Here is a 25,485-nt window from a genome sequence, read left to right as displayed (position 1 = left end):
ATCGCGTCCAATTCGATCTCTTACCTGTGGGCACGCAATCGTAACGAGCGCAACAGCTACCTGGCGTTTCAGGGTCCGCTGGCTTCACTTGCATCGGACGTTGACCCGCTTGGCATTCGACCGATGGACAGTCGATGGCTGCGCATTTGCACTCGCCGTTCTCTCCTCGGACGCTATCCTCCGGGCAGTCGATGGCACGCGTGCCTCCTTCGAACAGAACCATCGGGAAAGTTAAATTTTTAACGATAGCAAGTTCGCGCTGACTTTCGTTACCGAACATCGGCTTCGTCTCGATTCGAGCGTCAGATAGCGAACGAGGAAACGCGTTATATCGCTTGACTGGCCGACGATTTATGATCGTACGAAGCACTCGTGACCTTGCAGTTACTATAATATAACGCACACGTCGTCTCTCCATATTCGTCTACGCGATATCGTCTCGAGAGCACCCGAATCGGTTGCTTTCTTACTCGAACGCCGCAGCACCGACTTCAGAAATCTCAACGCTTTTCTTTATCGATGTCACTCTCTCTCTTTCTCACTCTCTCTCTCTTTCTCTCTCTTTCTCGTCCGACCTATACTCGAATACGCGTCTGTCGTTTAAACTCTTCGCACCGTCAAACATAAACTACGATAAGAGAGGATCCAGCACCACTGGTTGCTTCGTGCTATAGGATGTAGCATCCTATGTCATCCCTTAATCATGCTTATAAAACCCTGATGCGAACGTCGAATATCACCTCGTTCGAAGTTTGAAGAATTATCAAGGACTTCTGCGTTCTTTATAAAATTACTCACGGACGAACCAACTTACTGTCTTATCGCTTGTCAATTTTAATGCATCAACCCGTCCCCCCGAACCGCCAATAGTCTTCACACCATCGATCTACTCGTCTCGCTTCGATGTGATCGACACTGCTTGCTCGAACATGTTCTCTTGCCAATCCCTACAGCGACAAAATTGACCTTTCTTTTCGAAAAATGCAAATGGGTTTTAAAAACGTCGCTCTACGGTGCCAACATTCGATGACGATGACTAGCTTCCCTATGCTAAACCGGGCTCTGTCTTATTGTCTCCGTTCGCTCGATCGTTCTTCTATCGCGTTCCTTTTCTCTGTATCGTTACCTGCTCGTCTTTCCTTTTCTCTTTTTATCTTCCTTCTATATGCCACACTTTGTACGCGATTACGTCCGCACGAAAAAGAGTATTCAAGCCGTTTAATACTAAATTGAATTAAATGGAAAAAAAAAAAGAAAAAAAGAAAGAGGACCGGCGTTGGAGGGTACGGGAGCGGCTATCGTTCGGCGAGGCCGGGATGAAAAATGCTTTGGTTTTTTACCGTCGCTTCGAACGAACGCGCCGTTTTTTTCCATCGATCGATTCGTTTACCGTAATCTCGGTTGCGCTGCAGAGAACGACGTTGCTTCCCGTTACTGAAATATTACTCCCCGAGGATAAGGCAGGATATGGCACATTCCCAAGGAAAAATTGGCCACGCAAACGGCGCCGACCCGGAGAAATCGTCGAAACCATACAGCCGCGTTTACCTGCTGGTCGCGAACAGGTTTCGATAAAAGAAGTCGAGATTGGCTAAATACGCTCGAACTTGGAACCGTTGCCAAGGCCGCACGATCCGACTCTTTCGTACGACCTCGATAGGAACATCAACGATAGCCAGAATTACGCGTGAAAATCGTTGCAACGTTCGCTGGCCATCGACCGGCCTCTGTGTATACCGAAGGGATAACGATATTTTTTCGCGACCAGAAAGCCAACCGTTGTTTTCGTTGGGTTCTCGGTCGGCTCTGTTTCGCAGTTGCGCATTTCGATATTTGATAACATCGCTCCGGTTGGCGGAAGCGACGCGGAAGAAAAATAGCGTTGAGATTCGCCAGCGTGCCACGTGCCGGAAGGGACGTGAGATCAGAGATCGACGAGAAGCCAAACCGTCCCCTCTGCCTCGACTGTACCGTCGTTTAGATCCACCGAATCTCTTCTCTCTCTTTTCTCTGTTTTATAGACAAAAAGAAACGTAAGGGAATTTGGTCCCTTTTGTGTAATCATTGTTATTTATTCGGTGGCATCGGCCAGATAAATCCTTTGTTACAATAAACGTACAGTTATATAAGCGTGTCGCAAAACGGAGGCGCACGTAGCGAACGAGAAAAAGAGGAAAGATTGATTCGTACGAGATTACGCAAGCGATTTCAGGATTTACATACGGTCACGCGAGCAGAGTGGCGAAAGGTAGTTACAGAGTCAGGGAAAATGTGCAGCTCGTTGCGGAAATTGTTGCCATTTGTAACTAGACTTTAAGGCATTTGGTTGGATTATGGCAGTTGGCCATAAAGCGCGCGATCGCTTTCTAACATAATCCGCGATCAACGAACGAGGACGATCGATCTACGGTATTTTTCTTTTCTCTTTACGCGGAATCCTCTGCACGCTTCGCGTAGCTTTACCTCGTCGTGCAGGTATAGCAAAAATCCCGATACATTCCGAAAAGAAGATCGACTTTTGTTTTTCGCTTTCCATCCAGCTCGTCGCTTTTCATCGTGTCAAGGTCAGCGATCGATGCTTGGTCGTGCGAACGCGCGCGCGATAACGCGGCATGCTATCAGCGAGCATCGATGATAATTTCCGCCGGCCACCGTCGTCCATCCGTCAACGTCAAAGTCGACGTTTTCCTCCAACGGAACAGGACCCGACACGCTTTTCCACCGGCAATCGCAGCTTTTTCTCTTTCGTCGCTGCGCGTAAGCGAGTAACCGAGGCTACTTTCACGCGGTGTTTGTCCTCGTGCCAGGGTATCCACGTCGAAGCTAACGACGTCGGCCATAAGTACACATCCGCGTTCGTCGAAATTCTCAACGTCGAATTCTCTCATCGAAGCGAAAGGTTTTCCTACACGTTGGGAAAACTCGGTGCGACGCTCGCCTCTCGACCGAGCACGTCGTCCTCGTGTACGCGAACCCTTCGGATATAAGCAAACATTTACGGCTACCCTCTCGCGGATAGTTTGACGTTCGATAAAGCAATTAAGCGGAAAGTACCGAGGCTCGAGCTCCGCCTCGCAACGGACATCACGTGCAACGTTCGCCGACAAAATTTTAAACAGCGTTGGAGAAGACGAGCTCGATCTCCGGAGCTCGGACGAGCTTCGTCGAACCGTTCCGGTGTCTGGTCGAGAGTAATCGAGCTTCCGCTTAATTGGTTTAACATTTCGACGTTAATTCGACGACGGACAACGAGTCGCGCGAAGTGAAACCGTACGTCGCATTTCGTATCTTCTACGAGGATAAAAGAGCAGAGCGTTGCTATCGTTCATCGACGATGCAATTGGGCTGAACTTCGTTCGCCGACTTTGCTTGCTTTTTGTCATTATCTTCGTATTTCTCAGCTTCTCTCATTTCGCTTTGCTTTTCTTCTTCGCTCGCTTTTTCCCATCGCGTCGAGAGAACGAGAATTTGCGGCGAAATTTGAACGCAAGAGCGCGCGAACGTCGAGCGTATCGACGACGACTCATCGGTCATCGTGAGACGCGCGACGATCGAACTTGGGTCGAGCTCTGGGTTTCTTCCGCCCTGATCGAGCGTCGTGGAAGTCGTTGAACGCATTGCGTGTCATTCCTAAAGATGGATGATCGCGGCGAGAACGACCATTATCCATGGCACGACATTGTCTCGAGTAATATCGTTGATGGCGTAACGCGTGCTCGATGGCATCGCGCGTTCCTCGTCGTTCGAGAAAGAAACCTTGCGGCATTTTCAAGTCGCCTTCATCGCGACTTATTGACTTTCCGTCAACGAGGTCGGGCCTCGCGTTTCTACGCCACTTAGCACACGTTACCGCTGTTTCTTCCACGGCGCTGGGTTTCATTAAACGTAGCTGCGGTCATTACGACAACCCTTGTACCTTAATCAGGATTTAGTACCCTTCCCTATACTCCCTCACCTTGTCTCGGTCATTTGGCAATCTCGTACGGCCAGGCAAAGAGAAATCAGCTTCAGACGGCTTGGAATTCTTTTCTCAGGTTGCTTGCTTATAAATCCTGCTAGGTTATTGATAAAGGCTGGTCAACGAACGTTCGCGACCACCACTACGCCTCTAAATATAAATTCTATCCACCTGGAACCGGGCGATCGGTTACCCAGGCTACTTTTCTATTTAGAATCTTAAATGGATTTATCGACTGTCCACAGTTCTTTAGCCGTATCAATTTCCATAGACCGTGCTACTTTTCTCCGCACCACTCTTCCTTATTCTATCCTCCGTGCTTCTCCTCCAGATTTCGCCACATGGACGCTATCGGCCGTGTGTGCGAGCTGGGCCACGCTTTATGCAATAGAATCAACTTCTCTTCCACGTCGACCAGCTGTCCGAGAAAGAAGATCTACGAAACAGAGCGGTTTTACTCAGTTTACTCCGAAGGAACACCACGAACGAAACGAGGACGAAAGCTCCGTTTTTCGGTGAATCGCCCGCTGCGTTCGTCCAAAGTGAGACGGAGTAATTCTGTCCTTAAAAGAAAGACAAAGATTCGCCCTTAGCTAGCCCCAGCCAACAGCTAGCGTAGCCTGTTATTATATCCGCATGTTCGTCTTATTCTCTCGCGTCGACCGTATCGTCCCGACATTTGTCTTCCTCTTATCGAATTGCACGTACCTGTAGAGACGATTCTCTTCGTCATTTAATAAATAAATAAACTTCACGACGATTCGCTGTCGCCAGTGACATATCTAGACAACGTTTCCGTCGTGTAGAAATCGTCGGTGCCTTTTTCCTAACGTCGATTTCGCAGCCCAGCGGATTCCTCCTCTCGACAAATCGGTTTTACGTGGCCGCTTAAATCATCGGGTGTGGCTAGGGCAGCAGGGGAAAGAGGAAGAAGATAGCAAACTGTCGGCTGTCAAAACGAAATTACTTAATTCCGGGTGCATCCTTCTGCTGTCGCTACGCTGCCACGACTCGCTCGTAAATTTACAGGTGATATCTTTTAACGAAAGAGACGGATCCGGAGATGGAGTCGAGAGGCTCTCGATATTCTTTCCCCTATGAATCATCGACTGGAAAAGCGCGTTACTTTGTTCGTCCGCGCCGCTTCCCGACCCAGCCCCATCCACTCCAGGGGCAGAGCTGCGTTATCCGTTATTCGCTTTTTTCCTGCATCAACTAGTCGGACCATACAGATATAAAGATGGAGTGCACGATTGATTTGAAAAACCGATATAGGAAGGGAAAGAGAACGCTACACGGTGGCTCCTTGTTCGTGTTCTTGTGCAATAACATTCGTACAGTAGATATCGCCTTGGCAACTAAGTGATTGCGGATTTTGTAATTACCATCTAATGACAAACTCCGCAATCACTTAGTTGCCAACCCCGTACGTAGAATGCAACCCTGAACGCACACGTGCGACGATTTCACCATACGGACGACGTTGCTGCGTCGCTACAGGAACACAGAAAATAAAGTTCTTCTGTGCCACGAAACACGGATACGCGCGTATGTGTTTCCTCGTTCTTGCAACGTGCTGCGGAGATTCGTCGCGAACAACCGCTCGTCTGCGTCGGGTCTAACGTCGATCAACGTGCCCGTCCGATTGGATAGGAATCTCATTTTGCATATATCGCTGTATTTGCAACTCGTTTATAGCGAACCTACAGCTGGAAGACGAGTAAACGCGGCGAAATGGTAAAAGGGGGAGAAAAGTGGAAACGGCGAGTCAAAGCTACGAACGCACACCTAGTTTCCAGCCACCGTGAGCTTCGTTTCCCGTCGCTTTGAAATCGCGCGAAGCCCTCCACCCGCCATTAATTCCTTCCGGGTCTTTGTCTACTCCGCAGGTAGCAGATGCTCGGCGTTCCGCATTTTCCACGTCGCAGTCGTGGCCGCGACGCGTTCCACCACCGGCCAGTCGTCTACTTTTTTTTCCCTTTCTATCCACCCTCCGCCCCCTTAGTTTCCCGCTATTTCTCCTCGTCGCTTTATTACCTCGCGAAAATGCATTTTGAAAAAAAAAATTTCGCGGCTTACGAAGCCGAAGAACGTTCGATTCCACGACCGGCACCGGTGAATTTTCGCGTTTCCAAGCGCGATCGACGAGTAATCGACGTTATGCAGCGAAGCTCGACGCGAATACTAAAAACGTAGGAAAAAGCTTGGATAAATCCAATCCGGCAAATGCAGGGTAAACAGCCGAGCCAAAAAGCGGCCGACGAAAATGATATATCTTGCTGAAATCATTAGCCTAATTGAAATCGGATATGTGGATGAAACGAACGTAATGACTGAAAGAGACGAGCCGAGCCGAGCCGAGCCGGTTCGTTTTCAAACGGAGCGAAACTGCGCGAAATCAACGCGATTGATCGACGAAAAAAAGAAGAATTCGCCCCGAAAAATCACTAGAGTGGTAGATTTTAATTGGCTTTTCCTCTGGCGGTGAAAAAAACACACTTGTGGCGAAAGAACATGAAACGAACTGTCCATTAACGGCATTCTATTCGCGAGTGGTTACGAGATCTTGCCCGATAGTTGGAATTCTTTTGCCGGATCGTGCTTCCTCTGATCACCGGCTTTTGTCTCTTTTCTTCTTTTTCTATTTTTTTTTATTTTTTTATTTTTCTGGAAAACAAAATTCACTCGTACGTCCGAACGCACGGACAGAGCGTAGGGTCAATGCGTACGCGCGCGTATACTCTGGCCTTTTCATCCGGGGCTTCGTTTCGCTTAATCCTTTTCATTTCGTTTGAAAGGACTCATCAAGCGTGAGAGATAAATCTGCTCGGCGCAGCAGCGCACGGAAAACCGTGACGCCAGCTTGGAACCTCGGTAGATTCGAAAAATCTTGTTTCGCGTGTCGAGCCTCGGCTCGATGTTTCGAGGCGCATCGCCGATCCGTTCGAGCGCAAATCCTCGCCAAACGGACGACTTCTCGCGATCGACGAGGGAGAAAGCTTTGCGGCGCTTCCGCGTCAAACGCGTCGCCGACAGAGAAAACATCGCTACTCGCCAAGGATTTCGACGGAACGAGCATCGTTTCTGATATTTTCGTTGAAACGAAAGACGCGCGCGCGGCTCCTCTTTCGGCTCGTGACTAGAAAAATAAACGGAGGAGGAGCGTTTCTAAAACCTCTTTCCATCAGATCCTACGTGGTCGAAAGTTTTCTTTTCTTTCCCCCTCGCCCGCTGAAACGCGCGTTTCTGCTAGGAATCTTTGGTCCTCGATCAAATCGGGTGGTTCAGGATTTTTCTCTTGCAGCAGCGCGTTTCCTTGGAATCGCAAACGACGATCGCGGTTTACTTGCTTAATTCGCGCGTACTTGCGAGCCAACGCGGCCGCAATTTCTTCTCGTTTCGTGGACCTCGTTACGCCGAAAAATGCGACCGGGTGGCGCGCGAGATTTACGCGCCAAGGACTCTAAATAAGCCGGAACTTCTTCTCCGTACGAAGCTCGGTATCGCGGTCGGCGAGCTGAGCGAACGAGTCCGCGACGTATCGTTCGTTGGAAACATTCGCGAGCGACTAGAAACGCAATTTCACTTGTAAACGCGGAAATGAACTGCAGCCGAAAACCCATTACCGAGGCGGTGTTATCGACTCACTTACTCGATAATATTGCGCGGTTGCTTCGACAGGGAAATGGCCGTTCGATCCGTCGGTAGTTTGGCGAAACCGAGATTCGAAGATTACACGAGGAAATAAAAGTTACGAGGACCGATAAGAGCACTTTGCTGACGCGAGTCATGCGCGTCAGCGCTACGAAACTCTATAGCGATATCGCCAGAGAAAATTATATACTTCGTTTATTTGTTTATTTATTCGGTCAACGAGCCGGATTGGAGGCCTGTGTTGAAAGATAGGCAAAGAAAAGGAAAGAATTGATCCGATAGGGCACAGATATAAAAATATTAGCTAAAAGTATGCTGTGTTTTAAGAGTAGATCGATTTCATAGTCGCTTGTCCGCGTTTACTGAATTATTATCAACACCAGAACTACCACATCAGTCAAATTAACTGGTTTTGCAATTTTATTTTAAAATTCCTACTTCGTGTTGTATTTTTTCCCGCAATGATGTAATGACTTTCGCAACGATAACTGAAAAAATAATATAATGAATTTTATTTTGCTTTTATGTATTCAAACTGAGAATAATTTTGTATCGAGGCTACTTATACCAATACCAGTCAAAATGATTGGTTGTACAGTTTTATAAATTTGTCAACCCTCGTTTAGGGATCATAATCCATATAATTCATAATTTATATAATGAATTTTATTTTGCTTTTATGTATTCAAACCTGAAATAATTTTGTATCGAGGCTACTTATATCAACACCAGTCAAAATGATTGCTTGTACAGTTTTATAAATTTGTCAACCCTTGTTTAGGGATCATAATCCATATAATTCATAATTTATATAATGAATTTTATTTTGTTTTTATGTATTCAAACTGAGAATAATTTTGTATCGAGGCTACTTATATCAACACCAGTCAAAATGGTTGGTTGTACAATTTTATAAATTTGTCAACCCTCGTTTAGGGATCATAATCCATATAATTCGTAATTTATATAATGAATTTTATTTTGTTTTATGTATTCAAACTGAGAATAATTTTGTATCGAGGCTACTTATATCAACACCAGTCAAAATGATTGGTTGTACAGTTTTATAAATTTGTCAACCCTCGTTTAGGGATCATAATCCATATAATTCATAATTTATATAATGAATTTTATTTTGCTTTTATGTATTCAAACTGAGAATAATTTTTTATCGAGGCTACTTATACCAATACCAGTGAAAATGACTGGTACTTGTCAAAGCGTAAAAGGATGCTGCAATCTGTTTATCGAACCACAATTAACCAGTTTCCTCGTTTCGTACAACTTGCCACACGTTTTTAAAATTTTTACCGCGTATCGTTCGATATGATGATATCAGTTATCAGGAGAATTCTGGATCGATCGCTGGATCGTTAGATGCTAACGCTAGAAATACCACAGCAGTGAAAATGTCTGGTTCTACAATTTCATAAATGTGTCAACCCTCATTTACGAATCCCAGATGGATTAATAATATCAAAAATCTACTACACAACATGGAGTTGCTTCCGTAAGAAAGACCAGTCATTTTCATTAGTTTTGGTAGAAATAGCTTCGCGTTAACTATCGGTAGTTCTAGCGTTAACGAGGAAGACTCTCCGTTAACAAAAATGCGACGCTGGGGAAAAACGCAAAAAGAAAGAAGGAGAAAGATATACACGGAGGTTCGGAAATGGCGATGAATATAAAAAATTTGTGGTATACTTTCTAAGAAGCGTGAGGTTGATAAGGACGATAAGGATTGCTGAAGTAGATGGATATCGTGGCGTACAGCTGTACAGAGTTAACGAGGTGGGCGATTCGATTAATGCAGTTCAAATAGCCGTAGGTATTACGGCGCTGCTGCTGTTATTTCGAAACGAAAGAGATTCTCGCTGATGGCGATACCAGAGAACGTTATCGAAAATCGCGATTAGCCGCGCGAAAAAGCGGCGTGGCAGAAGGGCAACGAACGAATTATACGAGATAGATCTAAGAACGACGCCGTCGGTGAAAGAGACTTCCGGACGTTGCGTCGTCGACGTTTTCCACGCGGACCTTGATCCGTGTGGGCCGTCGAGTGGAAAGCATTGAAAAAGAGGAGATAAAAAAATTTGCAAAAGAAAGACGAGCGCAGAGAAGGAGAGGGGGAAAAAATGTAGAAAAATTGTCCAGACGAGGCTGAAACGAGCAACGTTCACCGACGTGTTCGTTTGGCATGAATAATGTAGTTTCTGGCACGAACGGGTAAAGCGAAGAACGAAAAAAGAGAGAGTAAGAGCAGGGAGTGCACGGTCGTTGCCGGTGCTCGACGAACTCTACGTGGTAGTAGCCGAGGTATAAAGGATGGAAGGGTGCGAGCGAGCGAGCGAGCGAGCGAGCCAAGAGGGAAGAAGCTTTGATCTTTTGTAACCGTCGAATTTACGTTGAAAAGTTAGTAAACGTCGTGACAAAGGCTCTCCAAGTTACCTTCTCGAGATCGGTGTTCGAGCCGCTTCGGTAAACGCCTTATTTCGCGCGTTCGCCGGCTAATCGAATCTCTTCGAAATAAGTATCGTTCGAGTTGGCCATCCAAGTTGCGATTAATCGGTGGAACGCGAATCACGACGTCGCGGAGACACGGCGAAAATTCCGGGCCGTAAAAAGAAAAATGGCAAACCGTGCAACGACGCGCGTTGCTGCAACCTATGTAACGAGGAACCGGGCGAGCCGAGCGGAGGACCACGTTACGTGGAAAGCCGCTGTTTGCATTGCCGCGTCAGCTGGTCCGTTACCGCTGATAGCTACGCCGTAGACATCGTTATAATGGAACGCGTCAGGGTGCCTTTATGTCTTTCGCGATACCGAAAGCGGGACTGTCCCTCTCTCCTCGCACGAACTCGCTTCGCCCGCAATTTCCCTGGAAAATCGAGCCGCTTTTTTCCAGAAACTTGAAACACAATTGTACTTTTACTATCAACGTATCGTTTGCTTGCGAGAGATTGAAATTTGTTAAATGGCCTCCTTTCAACTTTGTTAATCCTCAATGCTTCGAGTTATTACAGCGCACCGTAATTAAACGACGCTTGGAGAAGGCGACCTGGTCGTCATCTGGTCGTCTAACCAACTAAAATATAAACGACACATCGAGAGGATGTTACACGGTTCCCTTAGGTTCGCGGCTTATAAGTTGGCTCGCCGTATGACCACGATTACACAGGCTAATTATATTTTTCTTGAATCTGCGATCAACCAGAGTCCTGCAGAATCGTCGCGGTATTGCTTTCGCTCTTTAAGAATCGTCAACGATGTTATCCGTTGTCCACAACTTATGGAATTGTTAAATCTCTGCGCTTCTCCCCCGAGGTCGCTTAAGTTCGCAAGGACTTTTTTACCACGTCACTACGAATCGTAACCGGTAGGTTCGCAGCCTCTGAACCTCATTAAGCACCGGCTTAGTTCTCTTTAGCATCGATATCTGTAATTTCGGAAATTCGCTTGAAAATATTTTACAACGCTTCAACCAGTTTCAATTGCGTATGACGCGTTCCGCCTGTACTTGCGTTTACGCAATCCATGACCTAACCCCGTGAGAGATTTCTAAAACTAAATTGCGCGGTTAACTGGTTGATATAAATATTTATCGTCCCTTCTCATATGTGCGTTTATGTTACCACTTAATTACGTATTTACCACTATGCACGGGGATTTATCTCTTCTATCGTCGTTTGAATAAAGATCAATAAATATATATCTTTTTACCGGTGCCATTCTTTCCCCTGTTAGCACTGTTCTTAACTTTGGAGTCACATTTTCATCTAATTTTTCACCGAACTGATGATCATATTGACAAAATGACCAGCACAGCGTTCGAAATACGTTTTTGGTTTCATCTACAGAGCATCTGCTTTCAGATTACTTTAAGAGCGTAAACGCATTAAGAATTCTATACTGCACTCGTGTTCGTCCTCGCCCGAAGTATTGTTCCGTTATTTGGTCGCTCTATCGTCGAAATTTCTGCATCAGATTGGAAGACATTCAACGCAAGTTCTTGCTGTCTGGCTGTCTGCCTTTTGAGTAGTCCCATGTTCTACGATGGCCATAAATACTCAGTTACAAGGTATCGGCTCCACCTAACGACGCCTTCCGTTTGACCTATTCTTTGCACATAATGTACCAAACGTCTTAATACAATAGATCGTGCCGAAAGTTTAGCGCATTCCGATCTTCGGATTTCTTCGCCTTCTATTAGACACCGTTCCCTTCTCTGGTAAAAATTCCATTGAACCTGTTACGGTCAATATAATTGTCTCAATAGGATTAAACCCTAGCTGTACCTTCACCGTTCTCTCATAGTTCTCACATTGCACGTTACAGTACCTTCTCCGGTCCATACCGCAGTCGCTAATCTACTTTACAGTCGATGCAACGTAAGGCAATAACAAACGTAAATTTGCAAATATTAATTTCATTCCTTTCTCTACTTTCATGCAGATCGTCGTATATTACAGAGCGTTCGTAATCCGTAAATAAATAACTTAACATATAACGTTCAATTATTTACACTTAAACATATTTCTGCGCCTAACGACGCGTTCCTGCTTTGCTTTGGCCTCGCTCGTTAACTCCGAAACCCTCTGATCTTGCAACTTCTACATTCATTTTTCCTTTTCAGTAATAGACGTAGCATAAGAATTAACAACCCACTAATTACTCAATTACTTGACACGATCAGATCAGATCCGCAGGCTAAAAAGACATTACCCTCTGGATTTGAGCATTGAATCAAACAAACGATGATTATTATTCACGTTGTAGTACCAGGCCAGAATAATTTAATTATAATTCTCAATGAGAATTGCTTGTAAACTACTTCAAAATAAAAAATAAATTTCCCTACTATATCACAGGGACAATATTCGTTAATAAATAGTAACGATAATAAATAAACGTACGTTTGTTCGTCAAAAATTGTAGGTTCGTTGCGTGTCGTTCTATGCGAGGAAAGAAAGTTCATCGGCTCGGTAAACCGGATCTCGAAATTGCCATTATTTCGCATTGTTCCATGGCTGGAGGTACGGCTGGACGCGGTACAATGCCGTGCGACGCTATTCGGTGTTAAATGAGCGTAACGCTCAAATTTTCAGCCGTCATGCATCCAACTGTTTGTTCGAGTAGCTCGACCACCGGCCGCCAACTTTCCAGAGTTTATCGAACGAGCGTACACGCGACAGCTCGTTGGGTCAACCGTTGCGCCGGCGATTGTTGCCAGTTTGAAGTATTTGTCGGTGGATTTTATAGAAGAGCGGTGATGCGTCTCGACAGTTTCGCGAAGTCGCCGCGTAACTGCGACCACGATCTCTTCACCGACGGAAACGTGAAAGCTCGCGACGAGCCACGTTTCTCTGCCTGTGCTCGTTTAACTCGATTTCTTCGAACGAAGGACTCGCTACCGGAAGAAGGAACAGATCGCTGATCGAAATCGTTCTCTTCCGATCTTCCTCGACGAAGAATATTCGAATCTCTGTAAGCACCGCCAAGTATAATTCCTTCCGCGAGCATCAGGACACCTACCGGGTTCGTAGGAAACGCGACGATCGATCGTAAAGTATCGACGAAACGATCGTTCGATGAGAATTTTATATTCGCGCGAGATCGAAGAAATAGAAGAAATTTTCTGAATCAAAACTGTGCTCACCCGGGCGCTGAAGGTTTTCTAAACTAAACTGTATCGAAAAAATTGAAGGTAGATTAGATAGGATAGCAAACTGTATTGTAAAATCACCTATACCACAGCATCTATTTTTTTCATTTTTTTTTCAAAAATCTCTCCGCCTACCCTTCGCGTTTTCCCTGCCCCGCTTCCGCATACAGAGGAGGAAATGCCAGGTGCACCTGCCTCGGGATGAAATCTCTTTAAAATACGTGGAAAAGCGTTCTCTACAATCCTATGACGCAATGCTGTGGGATCGGGTAACGAGGGAGCACGATAATATTTAATACCATGGTGACAAGATCGATGAAAATGACGATCGAACACGCGACAAGTATCCACAAGGAATTAGTTTTCGTTCTATCGAATTGACCAGATTATTATTATAACATAGAATATACATATACGGACCCTTTATATGGTCTAACGTTTCTTAATCAAGTTCTCATGAGTGTTACGATAGGTACTTATGAGAAGCGGGATAAGTCGTGGATAGCGGCGTTGAGAAGCTCGATTAAACCGTAGGAAGGTAACATAACGTTGGTTAAAGCGGCCGACCAGCAACGGTTACGAACCCGAATATCGGATCGTTTTCTAGCGGTAATTTTCTCTCTTGTCCAAAGGCTTCTCGCTTCCCTGGAAAACCAACTCTGGTTCATCCGTGATCTCTATCGATTCCTCTCGACGAAACGGGCGCGAACAAAAAAAAAAGGGGGGGGAAACATCGTGGAAAATCCATATAAACGGGGAAACATCTCCTCGTTCGTCCGAGAGAGAGAGAGAGAGAGAGAGAGAGAGAGAGAGAGAGAGAGAGAAAGAAATAGAGAGACGTGTACCCGACGAATTTAGATTTTCATCGTCTCTGGCAAATAAAATCGAATAAATTCGATTTCGAATCCAATTTTCCTCGACCTCGGATCGCAAGCGTACACCAGGACGTCCATTATTGCCGCCATCGCAGCGGTCACGGAGAGGGAAGACTAGATTATTAGGTTTTCCCTTCGTTTTCGATTCATTCTCCGGTTCAGAGTCCTTTTCTCGACCCCTATCGGCCATCCTCCCCATCATCGTCGTTCCAGCTGTTCCACGTTCGTTTCCGCTTTCATCTCGTAGACCGCGAAACGTCAAAGCCTTGGACCGTTCGCTTCCGTTCCGGTATATCCGGCTACTCACCGCGATCGTTCGTCAAAGGTTTTTCCAGGGAAATACGTTGCAGAGAGGGTAATCGTGAGTTCCGCGGCAGAACCGTGCGCCATCGAGCCGACCGTGTGCTAATCCCATTAACGAGGAACCGGAGCATTTTATTTAAAGTTCGGAGAACCGAGCGCTCTAGTAATGATCCAAGCACGCCGTTTCTGCTCGATTATTATTAGCCTGGGATTATCGCGGTCACGATGTATTTGAAAACGAATTACCGGTGGAACAACGGACAGGCTGGCGCCGGTGGTAGGAGGGCAAGGGGCAGAGAACGAAGTGGATCGAAACAAATTGCACCGAATTGTTCGGCGATAGAGGGCGGAAAGTGCTCCGGACCGTTCATAATCCTTAAACTTGGTAAAATATTTGACGAGACGCGGCGAGCGCGTTTTCCCGCGGCACGCGTCGCGCGTTTATTTAGCGCGTCGCGTTTCCCGGTTCGATACGTTCGACGCGTCGAAACCTCGGACGTGTAACGAGCGTTATCGAGACCTACTAACCGAACGTAAAACGTTTCACGACCGAAACTCGTCTTTTCTTCCCTCGCCAAAACTTCTCAACGAGATACAAATTTCTATCACATGGATCCAGTTAACCGGATTCCGTAAGCGACGCGGCGAACGCGTACGCAATACGCTTCCCGCTTTTTCTCCGATTTCACCGACAGATTCGAGTCTCGTAATATCCTCTCTTCTCCTCTTTCTCTAATCTCGCTCTCATCATTTTATCTTTCGTCGTGTTCGCTTTTTCCTGCTTTCTTCTTTACACTCGTCGTTGTTGCATCGCTGTTGATCCTTTACGTATTTTACACCGACTCCTTCTACGCTAATGAGAATCCATTACCGTGCACGAAACAGACGAACGAGTGGATAACGTCCGCTTGGTTTACGTCGTTCCGAGATCAAATTCGGATCTTCGTTCGAAACAGTCGAAACCCACCTACGAATACGTACACTGCGAAACGATTTTTACGACCGAGGGATCGGATGTCCGACGGAATCTTTTTCCTCGCGACGGGTACGGGTGGTCGTCCGTCGGTACTCTCAGCTAAAAGCATCGAAAGACTTTACAGAGTAGAGTCTGCGAGGAAGCAAATCACTGATCGCAACGACGATCGCAATCGCGATACCGATACACGCGCAGCAACGATTCGGAAGCAGCGGAAAGCTCGGTCGCGGATATTCGAGCGAAGCGAATGGCTTAGCTCGATCGCAAGCGAAGCTGCCTAGAGCATTCAGCGAAGTAAAGGCGAAAAACGTAGCTACGCTCAAAGGGACGGACAAGAAGAGTAATCAAGCGTTTTGCGCATTTCCGTTGGTCGTCGGCAAGCGAGTGAAAGCAAAAGGAATGGAAGAGGGAAGCGAAGGGAACGCGAAGGATGGGATGGGCGGGTCGGAAGCAGAGAGGAAAATTCGCGACAGCTCCGACGACGCGACGTCGAGGACGACGAAGCGGAGGCAAAGGCAGAAAAGGTGCAATTAGTTAGCTAACAGGCCACGGGAATGAAACGCAGCGGAATTAGTAGACGGCCGCTGTGTCGCAGTTTCTCGAGACGAGATCCCGAGATCGATGATCAGAGAAAAGTTTGTTCGACCGCGAATACGCTGTGTTGGTCGGTTTCTCGATCGTAAGATAGAAAGACGCGAACGAGGTCGAGGTCGAAGACGAGACCGAGAGAAACGTCGTCACCGATGGCAAGAGGAAGGTAAATACCACTTTGGGAAACGTACGGACCGGCCACGATCCAACAACGGCAAGATGCTTCCCTCTCGAAACGTAGTTTCGCCAATGCCAAAGTCCCGTCGGACTAAAAAAGACTGGCAAGCCGTTGTTGCGTGGAATGGGTGTGTCGGCCGTCGGTCGACGAAAGAAATAAGGTTAAACCCTGCGGGGTAAAATCAGACACCACCTGTTATCGCAACGACGTAGAAATCGATAGGTACGGCGAAGAAGAATCCGTTTCTCTCGTCTTTCTCCTTCTCCTCTTGGTCTTCTTTCTTTTCTTTTTTTTTTCTCCTATCCTCGTTCCCTTTATCTTCTCTTTTCTCACGGTTTGTTCGTAATTTTTCTTTAACGACTCGAAACGAACACCCGGACTCCATCGATTCGCTCGTCACACCGAGAGACGATTGTTGGCTTTAGTTTTCTTTAGAAGAAACCCGAGCGAGATCGAAGGAAGAAAGAGAACGTGCAACGAAATTTCATGGAACGCGAGTGGCGGCCAAGGCGAGTTGGCGATTCCTCGGTACCGTTGCGGACAAACCTCTGTCGGCGAATCGTTCGGATCGACCGAATTCTCGCACCGTTGTGTTCCCTTTCGATCTACGCTTTCATTTAGCCAGCCGACTATATTAATTATCGTCCGCGCAATATGCATATCGTACGAAAGTCTGAATAATACGCTTGCCGTTAATCACGCGCGTATCGATACTGGCGGTGTTCGCCGAGTTTCGATAATACGGTCGAATTCGATTCTTTGAAATTTATAATACACGGCGTGCGTGAAATAGCCCCGGGTTTCCACGTTCGCCTCACCGTGCCTCCCTGTAAAATCGAGGACCGTTATCAAGGAGAATAAAGCGAGCTCGATAAATTTGGTGACGCGCGTGATTCGTCGCCGACGCAATGGGAAACGACGCGATACGATGCCTTCGATAAAAGCGCGTCATTTAATTATCCTCGGCAACTTTTTAGGCAGGGACGTCGATCGAAAATTACGGGTCGGCGAGCGACGCGCGACGCTGCAATTATCCTGCTACATCGTTTCCAGCCGTAACTTGCGCGTAATCCAACGAAATTCGCCCACCTTTGATATCGAAACGAAATTATTTTCCGGAACGCGCAATTTCATCGCGCAACCGACGCTACACCACGTCGATCGTTTTACGTTGCCGCGCGAAATCACCCATGAAAAAAGTACATCTTCTCCAGCAATTATCGTAATGGCTTCGGTAATTAAATCGATTTCGATAACGTTCCCGTTCGCCCGTTGTTCTCTAGGGTATCGTTAGAAATCGATATTTCGGTTTCGCTCCTCCTCCTGCTTCTCGTTTCGCTTTCCCTCTTTGCTTCCTCTCGTCGCTCGTCGCTGTCCGTTACAAGCTCGGTTCTACACGCGTTCGCCTCTCCGCTAACCCAAGTACGTTTCGTTAGCGTTCTCGAAAACGCTCATGCGCGTCTTTCCAAGATTCCGATCGCTGCTCCGATCGGATCGAGAGAACCGCACGAAGCGACTACGCGGAAAAAAGGACAGCCACCGCGTCCACGGAAGTATACGCGATGAATGGATAATTGGTCGCCTCTCGTCGACGACAGACCGATCGACCGACTCTCGTTAACGCCATTGTCTCGAGAACCGAAAACCATCGTCGAGCGATATCTGTGCCGCTGCTTTTTCGCCTTTTCCCTCGTCTCTCTGCCTCTCGTCGTTGTTCCCTTCGTTTCGAAAATTGTTCTGGCGGACAACGCGAGAACTCGCGGCATTCTTTCTCTCCCCCCTTCCTCTCTGCCCTTTTTCTTTTCGTTTCTTTTTCAACGGAAATCTTTCAACGTCGAACGCACGCGTTAAGCGCACAAGCCGGATCTTAAGAGGATTCGTTAAAGTTACGGTCCGCTCTTCGTTACCTCTACCATCCCCGGGGATTCGCGCTGGCAAGATAGAGGTGTCGCGCTTTAAGATATTCGGTTAATTTCACCGATCTGCCGGATAAAGCGATTAATTTTCCAGCAGAGAGATACGGCAGCCGGTGCAACGATAAAAACGTCGCTATATTTTACGGACAAAGAGGCGAACGCGAATTCGTTAATTTCGACAACAACGACGTCTCGTTCGTTGATTGCTCCGCTTTCCGTGTTCGACGAGACAGCGAAGATGAATTATTCGGTCGGATACCAGAGGTGCCCGTGCTACATCGAACGAAGCTACCGGCAGATGGAAGTACGAACTTTCGAAAATCGAAACGCGATGGGTTACAAGCTTTTCCCTTCGTCGCAGTCTCGCTTTTCCAAGTCGACGCAGGTTTCGCCGACGGAGGATACGCGTGGCGACGATGCCGTCGCCGACATCGGCGTCAACGACGACACTGAAATTTTATTACTGCGAGCGGCTGCGACGCTCCCTTTAATCCACTTTCGCAACACGCTTCCTGCTGCCGAGTTGGGCGCTTATAAATTTGCTGGCGTGTGTGCAATTATGTAAAACTCTGGCGACCGTACGGCAAGCTTCCTGAAATTGTTTAACGTCGGAATAACTCCGCCTTTCGGCGTGCGCAAGTATGACAGACTCGCGGAGCAAGTTCCTGCGCCGGCGACCGTGCTTTATCGTGTTTCTTCGTACTCGGCGGCGTACCTCGTTCAACATCGGCACGTAATCGGCTCGTTATCGAACAAGATAGGTAGCTGATGGTGATCGAGCGTCTGCAAAGATTGGGACGCGTCTTTGTCGTGGCAAAGAAAATCGTAAAACGAGCGATAAGGCGCATGCAACGTTGGGCTGGTGATCGATCCACAGCGTCGACCAAGCTCTGCCTTTGCATTGGGACGAATTACGGTGGTCGAGTAGGCGCGTTTGATTTAAACGGACGACGACCGGCAATCGATAACGGGAACAACGTCTAATAAAGTTCTCTGCGTTAGCGCGATGGGAGATGCAGCACGCTGCGATTCCGTTTACGCCATTAATGTTTCGAAGGCTCGATTACCGCGCCGCATCTTGGCTATAAATCACGCGCGTGGCTAACACGTGTGCCACGCTAATCGAGCGATTAACATTCCGAGTTTAATTTGTAGTACGGTGCTGATGCGACAGCATCCGAAGGTGACGCTCCGCTCGATCCGCTCGAACGTCGCTCCCTTCGCAACCGGGGCAATCCGATCTTCTAAACGCCTCCCTTTTAAACAGTGTTGGCACGGAGGAGGCCTCGTTTCGTAATTTCCACGACGGCCAACGGGAGAAAGCTACGAAGACTGGTCAACGAATTAGGGCGATTCGTTTTGAACAGTGCCGGAGGTACACGCTAGGAGGATACGTCAGAATATGACCAAGAAAAACAGGTCCAAGATGTATAAACGTTTAAAGTTCGAGTCGAGTTCAAGCGGAGGTCTTCGTGTCAGGTTTGCGCTTTCGATTCTAACTCAACGAGAATACGAGAACGTGAGAAGATAGGTTTTGTGGCGAGATCGGTATAAGATAGGAGAAGATATTCTAAATGAAAACGCGACCAGAAGCCATCTACAGCAGGAAGGTACGGATCATAAAAAAATAATTAATAATAATACCTCGCGGGTTGGAAGACGTCCGGCGATTTCTAGCTTGTTCCTTCGGACAATTAAGCCACGGACGATTTATTAGTTTTGTCTCGAAAGACACAACGCGCGCTACGAAATACAATTTCACCGCTAGGTGGAAATCTATTAACTTAATCGCCCGTATCTACGAGCCAGGCGACAAATCCAACGTCACCAATTACCGCCGGATCTTCTTACTAAATGTCAGGCTTAAACTGTTCGACAACTTGGCTGCAGAGAAGCTTTCCTCTATCGCGAAGCGTTATCAACGAGCATCAGGGTCCTATCTCCTTGATCTTTTCTCCAATTACACGTATCGTCCAGGGGTTTGCTGGCACGAGCGAGCAGACGTCCTATTTGCAAATTTTCATAAGGCTTCTCTCACACGGTTAATCGTAACGTCTCGATGAATAAGTTGGTGTCCCTTGGCATGGCTGATTCCATAGTCTCCTGGTTGTCATGCTGTCTAGAAGATCGTGCTCGAATAGTTAGACGTGCCAATACATTCTCCAGACAGAGCAGAACGTCTTGCTCCGGAATACCGCGACTCTGTCACCTTGGCTCCCTTTTATTCGACTTATTTATCGACGACATTGGATACGATATTACACACACCTCTACGCGACCGACGTGAACATTTTTCTTAAGATCGAATACGTCCAGGGTATGTGTTACTTTTACGGCAGCACTTAGCAAACATCGCTAACCGATGCAGATCCAATTTCACGACTCTCGACATTTCTAAGCGTAACGCCGTGCAATTTCAGCGCAAGCACGCGCCTTTTTTCTATCATTACGCTGTTGCTAACGTAATATCACTTCTTTACGGGATCTTGGAATAACGTTTGCTTCAAGCTTGTCCCTCTGGCCGATCGCATTAAACGAATCTTTCTCTTTTAAACAACCGCTGCTGCCTGCGGAGCTCACGGTCTTATCACGCGAACAACGTTCGACTACACCGATGTCAATCCCTTCGAAATCTTTTACTCCGCTCAGATCCGCTCAGACCGTCTCGAATATCGTTCAATCCACGCCATCGAAATCGCGCACGTTCCATAGGAAAAATTCCAAATAAATTTCTCTCTTTCGTTTCCTACAAAATCCATCAGCCAATCTCGCAAACTTCCTATAATTACTTATCCCATGATTTAAGCAGACGAGGACTGCGCAGCGACTAGAACAACTTGCGCTTACAATTCCACTTATCCTTCATTTCTCAAATATTAAATTATCGCGTTGGCTGACCGGACATTCTCGGTTTAGTTCGATTTAATGCTCCGCTCTGCGGAACCTTAGGCGTTATCCGTCTTGTTCCATGCACCTCCACGTCGAACCAGCGTTGCTGCTAACGATCGCGATTAACCGCATTTGCAAACAGGCCAATTCGTCTAGCCAGCGACTGGATTTTTTCGCCTCTTCTTTCCCCTCATTTTTAAACCGTAACAAAGTACTCGTTACGCGATCTTTCTTAGCTCCGTGGTTCGCGCCCCGTGCGTGCATTATATTCACTCGTTTCTCAATTTATTAACACGTTGACGCCGGCGTGTACCACCGGTGGACCACGCGTGTCTGTCCCGCGAGGCGGTGTGCGTTACCGGTGTGTCACGCGAGTTTGTGCGCTCGAATGCACGCCGCCTCACAGAGAAAACCCTGAATATCGGCGTCGGTGTTAACGTGTTAAGCTCCCGAAAGGCTGCTACCTTCTGTCCCGCTTCTCGCCCGCTTCTCAGACGCTCGAAGGCTGTTCGATCGATATAGATAGATAAACAGACAAAGAGATAAAGAAATAGCGGGCGCCAGAGACATTCAAAATTGGACGAAACGATTGAAAAGTTAGAAGAGCACGGATTACATTCCCCGGCCGGATTTCACCGGCAGAATCGTCGAACGTCTGGTGTCGTAATTAAAGGATTTAATCGGAGAAACGATCGAGCCACCCCTTTCACCCGTATTATCGGTCCGTTCTCTCGTCTTTGGTCGTGCCCTCGCGATCGGTGAAACGGCGGAAGCAATTAACCGAGAGCCGTGCTAGCTCGACGGAACGACGCGGTGATATCTCGCGGCCCACCTCTTATCTGTCTCTTCCGTTCTCTCACGGAACGATTCTCCGTTCGAGAACGCAGTGTTCGCGTTTATCGCCGCGAACGAGCGAGCTTCCTCGTTTCGTTCGAACGACGCGCGATCCCGCCGAAAGATATTCGCTCGCGGGACAAACGACCCTGACTCGGCTAAATGTATTCCGCTGCGCTACAGCTGAATCAGTTGCTCGTCAACCTTAAATCGCGTGCTCACGTTCTCGAGAAACCATCTGAATTTTTCCGACCTCGTTATCGGAATATGCAGTCACGCCAATAATAATATTGCTGATAATTTCGACATTTTTCTTTTTTTTTTTCGGATTTCGTTAACAGTTTCAAGCAATCAATTAGAGCGTCTAGTTTATAAGACACAGCTCTGTTTTTGTCTGTTCCGACACTCGTCGACAGCTTTATTCCGCTTACTTTTCCGTTTGTCCGTCTCCGAGTGGAATTTCCATAAACGAAATTTCAGCCATTTGCCAGCCAGGAAGCTGACATTTCGAACGCACGCACATTTCCGATGACGGTACAATATAATTTCAAAAAAATTGGCTGTTTGTGTATTTGCTTAAAATAAATGCGGATCGAACGTATATCGTCGGACGACAGAAATCAAAGACTTAAAAGTTCAAAATTAATTTGTATAAATTGGAGAAGATTAAAAAGAGCGGCTTTTATTAAGAATCGTACCGAAGGAAAGAAAATAATTTTCTTCGTATCATCGAGTGATTGAATTTAACGATAATATACAGCCAAGCCGGTATATTTCGATTATAAGTAAAGTATCGCGTAATTGTTGGAATCGTATTATTAAAAATAAAGAAACCGGCCGGATTGATATTGGATTAGTTGTAAAGTTTTCAGAATTTTAATACTCTCAAAGACCCTCTGTTTGATTAGATAAATCACGGATTTACGATTTGCGTCAGATATTGTTTTACCTTTCGAATATTCCGTTACCTCGTAATCATCAGACAATTGCCTTCGTTAGAACTTTTTTCATTCAAAAGAATAGAAGATACGTTGGCCGCACGCAGGATGCATCGCAAGGTTAATGCAATCAGCCCGCCAAGGGCTTTTTATTTCTAGTAATATGAGATCAACACTAATTGGGTGACCCTGTTACATGGTTATCGCGTGTGCTCATCATACGCGGGTTTTCCTCTGTATTATTATTACATTCAATTACTTCATGATATCTGATTGAGAAAATTATTTTCCTCTTTTTAGACTCTTTTTTAATTTTTTTCATTTTACATTTTTAAAGAGAACTCATATTTTTTAACTTTTTATAATTCATATATTTCTTTCTCCTATTTGCGTTTCATTCGTTCATTTTATTTGTATTATTATAGAGAATTATTTTTATACATCGGGGAAATGTATGCTCGTTTATTATTTTAAATAAATAAATAAATAAATAAATCTCGTTGGTCGTGGTGGGAAAGGTATTCATGAAATTCGTAACGCGCTACGTCGATCCATTTTTCTTTACGATCTACGCGCCTTTTTTAAACGTCGAATATTCCTAGCGCGATCCATATGTCATTCAACTCTCGTCGCTTTTCTTTCTCATTTTTGCGGATACGATCGACCGTTCGCCTATTCTTTCTGAAACGCGGGTTAGATATTTCCAGCCGTTTCAAGAAATCGTTCGAGGAACAACGAGAACTGTACGATGCAGTGCGCATCGATCGGACGTCATTCTGCGATCCTCCACGTCGAACAAGTAGCCCGACGCGTGAGCGCGATTCGCAAGGAACGTTCTTCGCATCATTTTCTCGTGCTTTAATCGTGCATTTTGTAACCTCTGGAAATTCAATTTGGATTTCGACCAGACACGGCGTTTACCGAGCACCGGTTATCGGATTACTTGACATTTCCCATTAACGGGCAGCCTGGCAACGGTCGACTGGCAACGTCTAAAGCTTATCGTCTCGATCCGAGAGGTATCAGTTTTCCCTCGGATTTAATCGAGTTTTCTCGAGGATTTAATCTTGTCCGGTTTACCGGTTTACGATATACGCGTTACCGCGTTAGCAGCGCGCTTCTTCCTTTGTCGCGCCGAAGAAAAACTACGAGTCGATCGTCTCTCGAGCTCCAAGGATTTTCTAATTCGATCGAAGTCGTACCAAACAATATCGAATAAGCGCACGGTGGAACAAACGGATCGCAGTCGATCGACGCTTTGGTATATGTGACACGACTGGCAAATTAATTACAAATTTCGCTTGGCCCTTTTCTCCCATTCCATCTACGAAATTAAATTCCAAATTGCACCCGGATAATGTTTACTTTGTCGTTTACCATATGCACGAGTTCTATGTAACGGACGTGGCGCGCTTTCTCATCGTTGCGTTGCATCGGACGTCGACTGAGGTCGCGTCTCATCCTACCTGAATAATGCTCGTCAACCGACCAGTGAAATTCTTGAATGTGAATCCCCATAGACGAGTAAAGATTAATATTGCCTGACCTATTTGTATTTATGCCCTCCGGCGAATACTATTGTATCCGTACGATGTGACGCGCGTAGGATTATGCGTCCTACCTATAACACGCCGATCTCGATAGATTTGCTGCATCGTGCGCCAGAAACAGATTGAAAATCATCTCCAAACGTCATATAATTCGCGTTAATCGCCAACTCTATCGTTTATCCGTACGCTGTAAATGTTATCAATCGCGCGCGTGATCTTGCAACGTTCTTTTCCATCAAATAGCGGAAAAAGAGCGCGCGGTTTGTTGGCTGGTAATCACGGCAAATCGAATTTCGCGCGGTAATTGATAAACGCGATGCGTGATAAATTGGTTTGCCAGGTCCGCGAATAAAACCGCACGAAACGTTAATTTAGATCTTTAAAGAAGCCGCGTGTTATTTCAGTGTCACGCTGTCGTGCCATTTACTGTCTAATTAGCAGTTTCTCCGACCGCGTAGGCTCCTTCTCCGGGACCGACGATGTGTCATCCAAGCGAACGAACTGCGACGCGTTATCTCGATCCTAAATTTATCCGTCGTTGTAAATGCATGTATTCTCATCGCCGTATACGAATAAATAAATAAATAAATAAATGAATAAACCAATACTTATTATTGCTCTAAAAGGGCTTCGCTCGTTCGTTATACCAACGAATAAACAGATAAATAAAAACGCGTGGTCGATCGTAGTTGCATCGAATTTGCAAACGCGTCTCCCGTCTATACGTTTGAATGACTTGGATCCGACTGCATTAACCCTTTGCGCTCGAGGAATTTTTCGGCTGGGCGTAGCAGCTACTCCGGATGATTTAGCGTATACGTGACGCGTGTCTTGCAGCTAGTGTAAAATGATTTCATATACAAATTAACTTCGAAAAACGTGATATTCTAATAATTTATCTATATTTGCATCTTTGAAAATACGATTTTGTAATATTAATTTCTGTAGTTTTTTTGCATGACAACTTATAAAGCATTCCACCAAGATGCACCCTTGATGTAATTAATCTCATTTTTCAACAGTTTAAAATCAAGTTCATCCTCGTTTCAGCTGACTTCACTTTCGAAATTCATTTTTTAAGGGTTTCTAAACTATAATACTTTTGCCACGATCGTCGAATCCAAACTAACTTTGCACACGTTGTCAGAACCATAGTTTCGC

At 46.2% G+C, this 25,485-nt stretch overlaps 1 protein-coding gene across 1 annotated transcript in view; it reads right to left on the bottom strand.

Moving 5' to 3' along the window:
* LOC122570276 (cysteine-rich motor neuron 1 protein-like) overlaps positions 1-25,485 on the bottom strand; it is a 155,477-nt gene that overhangs the window by 4,718 nt on the left and 125,274 nt on the right. The window contains exon 6 of the mRNA XM_043732393.1: positions 25-207. Within this exon, the coding sequence (XP_043588328.1) occupies positions 25-207 (183 nt within the window). The remainder of the gene's footprint in view (positions 1-24; positions 208-25,485) is intronic.

Source organism: Bombus pyrosoma, linkage group LG1 (assembly GCF_014825855.1).
Source record: "Bombus pyrosoma isolate SC7728 linkage group LG1, ASM1482585v1, whole genome shotgun sequence".
NCBI classification, from domain to species: domain Eukaryota; kingdom Metazoa; phylum Arthropoda; class Insecta; order Hymenoptera; family Apidae; genus Bombus; species Bombus pyrosoma.
Note: the sequence above shows the minus strand (reverse complement) of the source record. Positions and strands in the feature narration are given on the sequence as shown.